The sequence below is a fragment of the Acipenser ruthenus genome, chromosome 42 (genome assembly GCF_902713425.1).
Source record: "Acipenser ruthenus chromosome 42, fAciRut3.2 maternal haplotype, whole genome shotgun sequence".
Taxonomy (NCBI): Eukaryota; Metazoa; Chordata; class Actinopteri; order Acipenseriformes; family Acipenseridae; genus Acipenser; species Acipenser ruthenus.
Window position 1 is genome coordinate 10,344,282 of NC_081230.1, and position 8,375 is coordinate 10,352,656.

An 8,375-nucleotide genomic window follows, 5' to 3' on the forward strand; every position below is an offset into this window, starting at 1 on the left:
GAGCGCGTTTGGGTGGAGAGCTCATTAAAACTTACACCCCGCTGAAGGACTTTATATTTCAGCTGTCACAGTCAGCGCTGTGCCTGGCGATGTCCCTGGAGAGCTGACGTTTCTGCTTCCCCGCTCAATCAGCCCTGGGCAATCTGCACACGCAGACAGGGTGTCTAAACTACAGCTAGTCAGCCCATTATTGAACTGCATTATTGGAATTCCAAATGGTTTAAAATCTTTAAAATCGTTTCCCCTGCCATATATAAGCTCCCCGCACCTCGCAATCAGTAGAGTTGCCAATGCAGCGCTCCCGGCGTGACCCTTAACCGCAAACTTATAATTTCTGAATGCATGTTCTTCGCTTTGAAGAAGCTGCAGCGCAATGACAGCAGCGCTCCCAGCTCAGAACAGATGCACACCCAAGTCCCATTTCCCTTAAAACCTCTGCAGGCGCAGAGGCTGCTCAAAACACATAGAGACAGTGGAATCACACGTTTCTAACCACAATCACTCCAAACACCAACCCTTACGCAGCGACCGCCTGTCTGTGTCACGCTCTACAGGGTGAGCTGCTCCATCAATTGCTCTTTTAGATTCCAATCACAGGCAAATCATCCTCTCTGTGGTAAATGCAATCAGCCCACAGCGGAAAAATCAGGCCCCTAGCCTCCGACAGACCCCTCAGGTTGCATTTGCATTCAATCAATGGACTAAACGGCTGATTTCTTACATTAAGTCTGAGTTTATGAGGAGCTCCCTGTGTGGCTGAACTGGTTTCGGTCCAGCTCTGTACAGCTCACGTGGCTGCTGACCAGGACGGGACTGCGGGACTTGATTTAAAAGTTTGAGCGTTTGTAAAGAACAGGGGTCCGGGAAGATGGGGAAGCAGTTAAGTTTACATAAACAGGTCGAAGATCCAGTGCTGAGGGTGTCATCACGTGTGCATTTACTCCTGCATAATGAAGTCCTTCGGGCTTTCTGATGCAATAACAACAGGTTAAGAGCATTTTTTCCGGTCATGTCACGGGTATGGATTATGGAGCAGCCAGTTTTCCGGGTCTAGCATAATTTGCCCGATTCAGTGCAGATTGAGAGCGGATTACAGTGGGGCTTTAATAACAGAGAAGAGTGAAGGACCAGGGGAGAAGTGGGGAGGGGCCAGGGTAGAAGAAGGGAGGGGCCAGGGTAGAAGAAGGGAGGGGCCAGGATAGAAGAGGAGGGGGGGCAGGGTGGAAGAGGGGAGGGGAGGGGAGGGGAGGGGCCAGGGTAGAAGAAGGGAGGGGCCAGGATAGAAGAGGAGGGGGGGGGGGGGCAGGGTGGAAGAGGGGAGAGGAGGGGCCAGGGTGGAAGAGGGGAGGGGCCAGGGTAGTTGAATAATAATTGTATAGTTGTATATCACATAAATTACATAAGCACTCTATTATTATTAAATCAAGCTCAGGGTTTAAATTAGGAGAGGTGATGGTACATGAGCACCAAGCTGCTATATTTAGAGGTACACTCGTTAGGTGAAAAATATAGATTACATTTTCTTTTATTCCGATTTGATAAATAGTGTGTAGAACGGTTTGCCTAATAAAGTGGAACATGGTAAAACCAGGAATAGCTCACCGCTATATTTCATGTAACCATGGGTTTACTTGAAGACATCACAAGACAATGAATCTGAATCCAACAGCTCGACTTCCTCGTGACATCTTTACGATTTCTAATCAGCTCCCTCGTCCAATGAGCAGAGCGTGGGGTCTTGCGTCACGGCACGCACGCGGCTTTGGGAAGGAATAAGTGGACAGAGATAATCAATCAATCAATGAAGCAGCAGGGGCGCCGCGATTCATCTTAAAGTACAAACCGTCACGTGTACTCTGTCTTTTAAACATTCCTGTGTAATTGACAGTGACAGAGGCGTGGGGTTGTAAGCACAAAACGCTGTTCTGCAGAACCACCAAGCAATTATATTGGAACAGGACTGCGGGACGCTGGATTCAGCGTTAAGACAAGATGACAGTATGGATTTCTGAATTAATATCTGTGGGTGTTTACGCACTACCAGTCAAACAGATTTCTTCAGTTTAATGATTGAGCGATTGATTCAAACTATGGCTTAAAAACAAAAACAAATAAAACAAACAAACAAAACAAAAACTATTCAAACGGTTTCAATTTTTTATTGGTGTTCTGCTTCCAATATATTTGTACATGCGCTTAACTTTTTTTTTTTTTTTTTACAAAACAAGTACAAATGATCAGTCAACTTGTTCAAACCGTGCATCAACAAATGGACAAATAAACTACAACAGTACATTGCATACACATTATATAAACTGACGTCAGCTATAAGCAGGGGTTCACATAACGGGTGCGCAGGTACGCATGCGCACCAATAAAGAACAAGGCGGACTTCGATAATGCTCTTTTAACAGGAAAGCATTTTAAATAAAGGCAGGGATGGTGCTCGCGGTCGGAAGGTGAGCTGAAGGGAGATCGTTGACAGAGCCCAGAGCCCCCCCCCCCCCCCGTCCTGTAATAAGGTATAGATTATTACAGGACGGGGGGGGGGGGGGGGGGGGGGGGCTCTGGGCTCTGTCAACGATCTCCCTAAAGATCGTAATTAAATGAATTCTAATTGCAATTGGACTCCAGTTGTCTGTGATGCACCGATCCTTTAATTCTTCACGTGGTTAAAAGCATACAGTATCTGGAGAATTGTCCCTCACACGCAATGCTACACAAGAGAGCGACTTGTCATGCAGTCTCCAAAAGAGACCAGGAGTTGTAATTTTAAGGTTGTTCCTTCGGTCCAGGGCAGGTTTTGGGGCTCATAGTCTGAACAGCCCCCTTCCTCAACCCCTAGGAGAAGTGGTGCTCCCTCCATTCCCTTAAGAGAAAGCATGGTCATCCTGCATAGGGCAACAACTAAGCGTTCAAAACGTTTTCTTCTGGAACACGAAATACATGCCCGTTTTTTCATGCGTTCCCCATAAACGCTGGTATTGATGCATTATTGAAAAACTAACAAAAGACAAAAAACGGGATTACAGTACCACCAATTTTGACAAGAAAAAAAAAGTAATTTCTAGATTCCCGCAACTTAATAATTGCCGATAAGAATCGCCTCCACTTCTTTGGAGGGTCTCCTGTCGTTCACCAGGAGGGCGATCATGCTCTCCGATTTGATCATGAGGTTGCATCCGAGGAAGAAGACACCGAAGACCACGGTGAGCGACAGGACGCACAGAACCGCGATCTGGACCACCCGCGTGATGTACAGGCTCCGCTCATCCTGGATCGACATCCCGAACCCGTCGTCGGTGCTTACAGAGCCGGTGAAATTGCAGCACCGGAGAACCGACTCCACTACGTCCGCTCCGACAGCGGGGTTAAAAGCCCCTACTGTCCTGTTCACAGTGGTCGTTGAGTTCATGCTGCGGTTGATTGAGTTAATAATGTATGTATTTCCAATGTGTATTACTGCATTTACTACCCCCCTGACTTCCAGTTTTGATGTATTTTAGAACAGCAGCGATTGCTCTTGATTAGGGTTGAGAGCCCAGTCAGAGAGGTTTCAAGATAACGAACAGACTGTCTCTCAAGCTCTTATAACTGTAATGACGGACAAAGGAAGCCGAGCCGCGTTAATTCAGTCACTCGCACGTCACTGTCCGCCAAATGGGCTCATCAAGCAAATTCATAGCAACCATGTAAACAGCTTCACCATTGCACACAGTCCTTCCTGTGGACCAGACAGCACTAACTAGAATGCATGTTCCTGCCGTGCAGTAATCGCTTTCAAAAGATAGGCTGCTGCATGTGAGTCCATTCAAGCACAGCGGTTTGAGTTCTTTTGAAGCTGTCGTTCATGCCAGTGGTAAGACACTCTGATGACGGTGTGCGGTTCTGTAGGGCTGGTTGTTAATTAACCCTTTAGTACCCACTCTCAACAAGTTCTGTCTTCTTAAGACCCGGCGTTCCGCCAGCACCCCCTCAACTGAATCAAGTAACCCAGATTACTGCATGACACGTCTCATTCAACCAATGTCTTCCAGAGAAAGTGAGTTAATATCTCTTCCATTACTCGCATGAATTACCCGATACTGGTAATAATGCACCCTACCCTGCCTCAGCTCAACTCTCCTTCATGTGACGCTATTCAGAGCCAGACTCTCCTGCTACACAACTTGCACGGCTTTATATAAGTTTTGGTCGCAACCATTAAAAAATAGGGATTTAACATAATTACAATGGCTAGAAGACTAATTCTATTAGCTGTATTAGTTTAATAAGACACTAGCATTTAGGAATTGGTATATTCATTGTCTTTATTATACGACCCTACAGCCCAGAATGTATTTGCTTTCTTAACGCAATTATACTAACCCGTAGACCACCCCTCTACTCATAATTGGTACGAGCTGCACAGGAGCATTCTGTTGCACACGCACACCTATGATGAACACTGTTAAAAACAGCAACGCATCGCTGTAAAACAGTGTAAGCAATGCACTGTAGCAATCTTAGTAAAGCACACGGATAGGAGTTCTTTAAGCCATGGTAAACTGCGTGTTTTAGTTCATTCGACGTGCTTGCTTCTATAGAACATTAGCGCTCTTTAAAGAACCCACATCTCTTTTACGTTCTATAAATCATTCTTGTACATTGTACCCGTATTGTTATTATCGTTCTATACAGAACGCCCGCAGAAGAGAATAAAGCCACGGTGTGTATAATATAATAGACAGTTGCAGGAAAGGTCCACTAGATGGCAGTATATCACTCCCAGTTTTTGAAACGGGTCGGGGTGAAAAGATAGGGAAGCTTACTTACTGTATTCTCAAATTGTATTATTTATACAGGAGCTTATAACTGAGCCAACAAAACAGCGGTTACCTGCAGTGTTACTTACCCTGCAAATGACTGCCCGGGGTCTTTATGCCTTTATACTGTACACATGGGTTAAAATGAAGAAACAATGACTCGTGGTGTAGAAACGTCATGCATTGTGTTAGCATCGCGTAAGGCAGTTAATGACGAATTGCAGATATCATTTTAAGTGACCCGGGTCGGGCGTGTATCGTATTTCTACTCAGTTTCCTATCTAACTGCCCAAGGTCTTATATACACCTCCGGCCACACGTTTTGCATCACCCTATAGAATGAACTAATTTCGCTTCATAAAGTTGAATGAAACTGGCTGAATAGTGTTATGTTAACATACTGAATTACAAACCGCTTTGTAGTTTTTCATATACTTTTGCGATATAATTTTGTAGTTTCTTTGATTATATGATGGTAAATAAAAGATCTAAATTATGTTCGCATCTTTTTTTTTTTAATTGTCAAATGGCTCCGTTTCTTTGCTTCAGATTGGCTAATGATATAATTCCTCAATGTTCAGAAGATTAATTCTTGTGCATTTGCAGCCGATCTGATTAGAATCAATCGATTTAACGAGACGTTATCAAGCAAAATCATCCCATAGGAATGGGCCAGTAGATACCTACTAGCTTCCTAACCCCTAAATCTACCCTCTACCCCTAAACCTAAAGTCTACCACTGACGTAATCTCTACCCCTAAACCTAAAGTCTACCACTGACGTAATCTCTACCCCTAAACCTAACTGTGTTGCTATTAAACTGTTACTATTATTTCAACACTGCTTGTTTGGCGCCCTCTAGCGGCTACTACATCCGACGTCCATTAAAGCGCTTGATCCTGACCTACTCTGCCTGTTGGGAGGTAGTAGGTACCTACTGGACCATTCCTATGGGATGGTTTTCCTTCCTAACGCCGCATTCAATCGACTTGAGGTTGAATATCTGTTGCTTAAAGCACAGCACGCAGCGGACTGGCCAGGTGCAGTGCTATTAAACTGCTGTCCCAGGAGCAGACAGTGCCTTTTTAAAGTGTCGTGATGAATTAACTATCCTGCTATTTTTATACCACAATCTAAAGTTAGGTAATGAGACTGTAACTCGGCTACGGGTTTTAATATTAGCTCTGGGAAGAAACGACCGCTGGACTGGTTCCTGGGACACAGTGTTCAAGATTAACCCTGCGAATGAAGATAACACTGCATACTCATTGTGTTGATGAGAGCTCTGTATAGAACGGCATGATTTAGCTGTGCATCTGCAATGCAGAACAGTATGTAACACTGAATCTCAGACCTCGGTGATCATTGCTGCAGTTTCTGTTTCTGTATTTAGAACAGGGTACATGTGTGTTACTTTTTAGTGTAGCTGTAATTATAATTGGGATTACTGCAGCATAATTGTACCTGGAACTGAACAAAATAGCGCTGGAATGGGACTTGCAATTTGAGCAAACTGTTGCGCTGTCTTTGTAATTCTAATTATATGTATCATTCTGGTTGACCCCAGGTCTGCTGCATGGCTCTGCCCACGCGCTTCTTCTCCCCCTTATGTAATTACATACACACAACATCTTACATAAGTGTCCTCTGTCACTCTGCATTGATGTATCGTTACTCTCCAATCAAGCCTTATAAAAAAAGCACATTTTATATAGAGGTTTATTTACCGTAGCGTAGTACCAGACACAATGAAAATACTAAATGCTCAACCATAATGAAGACATTTGCAAACGTGGAAAATATATGGGATATCTTCTTTTATTTAAGCACCTAGTAAAATGTGGCATGGATCAAACTCAGGGATGGAAATAGGACTCCCATTGCACAGCAGTCTGATCCACTCCTGGTTTCAATACGAGTTTAAGACCACACCCCCGCGCTTGTTATCTATACACTGAGGCTAATCAAGCGCGTATTAAAACCTGGGATGGGTGAATCTGCAATGCAACAGGAGTCTTATTCCCATCTTTGAAAATGTTTTGCAAAGGGAGTTCAGATTCCTGTACCAGAGTAGACGGTAGTCTGCTGCAATCCACAGATAATAATGAAAGATCACGCGATTACAATGGAACAGGATAGCGCAGCGCTGCGAGTCTGCTCAGTATTCGGTCTCCCTTCGCGCACTTAATGCTTCAACGGCACTGCTTGTTTTGCTGGCTTCCATCCCACCCCTTTAAAAGAAAGGCATTGTGGTTGGCTGCAATGGGAATTTGCATGGATTCGCACAAGCACAGCAGTTCCAGGCGAGGTCTCCCTCGGGTAATGTATGAGTCAGGATTTCCTCAGCCTACGCATTCAGGAATGCCTCGCGTTTTCAAACCGTTTTGTGTTTCTGCTTTTTACCTCAACCCCCTTTAGCCGTTGTGCATTATGGAGACGGGTAAAGCCCAGTGGAACAGTGCCTCTGTTATGCTGCGCTGCATTAATGCCTCGAGTTGATTTACCACGCCATCAATGGCTCTCTTGTCCGGCTTTGTCCGGCCCTCGATTTCAATTTCAGCTCCTCGGCCAGGCATTCCACTTCTTGAAGATGTTGCTCTCAGGCCTTTTATTGTTCAAGTTTCGAGTTCTTTTCTTTGCAAAATGATCACGTTCCCAACAGACTTTCTTGTGTTGTTTCCCCGACTTTATTTTCACTCCAGTGTCCGTTAAACCTGATGCAATGTCAGGGTGAGAATCGTGCACTAGCCCTGCGCCTTAGAAAGCGACCCTTTTCCTCTCTGACTGTGTCCAACCATCCACCTGTCTGTCTTTCTGTCACACACTATCAGTCATCTTCACCAGAGTTTTATCATACACTCCCGCAGCCTCCTACGGACGTTTCGGATTGCATTACAGTTTGATATGATCCGATAAACAAACAAAGCAAAGACTCAAACTCAAAAGATTTTTAACCCGTACATTTGGTTTTGTTCAGTTGATTCACTTTGTGCCCACAGAGCCAGCACAGGTACATCTCAATAGCGGAGCACTAATACAACGAGAGACCTAGGTAGACCTGTACTCAATAAAATAACAATACAACGAATGAATAATTCCAAACAATTACTATACAGCCACTGAACAATATTACACTTTAAATAAATAAATAAATAAATAAATAAATAAATAAATAAATAAATAAATAATAATAATAATAATAATAATAATAATAATAATAATAATAATAATAATAATTATTATTATTATTATTATTATTATTATTATTAATAATAATTTCTTAGCAGACGCCCTGTGCGATTATGAGGTAAACTGTTCGATTATGAGGTCCCTCTGACTGTGCTGCATTGGTTTATATATATATATATAAAAGATAATCAATCTCAGGGTTTGGATCTGATAATGAAGTTGACAGCTTTATTGCTGGAGTCCTTGCAGTCTCGTTACCTGAGAAGGGACACAGTGTACAGATTGCTAAATGTGCCCTGTGATGAAGCACTCATATGTTGGTACCTTCATTTCACCCTGCAAGCTGCGATGCCAGTTCCTGGGGCGCACTTCAGCTATCAG

The 8,375-nt window shown here is 43.7% G+C and overlaps 1 protein-coding gene across 1 annotated transcript; it reads right to left on the minus strand.

Moving 5' to 3' along the window:
• Window positions 1-2,566: 2,566 nt before the first annotated feature.
• LOC131709314 (protein reprimo A-like) lies at window positions 2,567-4,139 on the minus strand. Its single transcript, XM_059011745.1, has one exon. The coding sequence runs from the start codon at window positions 3,413-3,415 to the stop codon at window positions 3,083-3,085; it is 333 nt and encodes a 110-aa protein (XP_058867728.1). The 5' UTR covers window positions 3,416-4,139; the 3' UTR covers window positions 2,567-3,082.
• Between the last annotated feature and the right edge of the window lie 4,236 nt (window positions 4,140-8,375).

Bases quoted from the DNA above. Each gene is read 5' to 3' on its own strand.
- LOC131709314 (XM_059011745.1), bottom strand. From the start codon at position 3,415: ATGAACTCAACGACCACTGTGAACAGGACAGTAGGGGCTTTTAACCCC.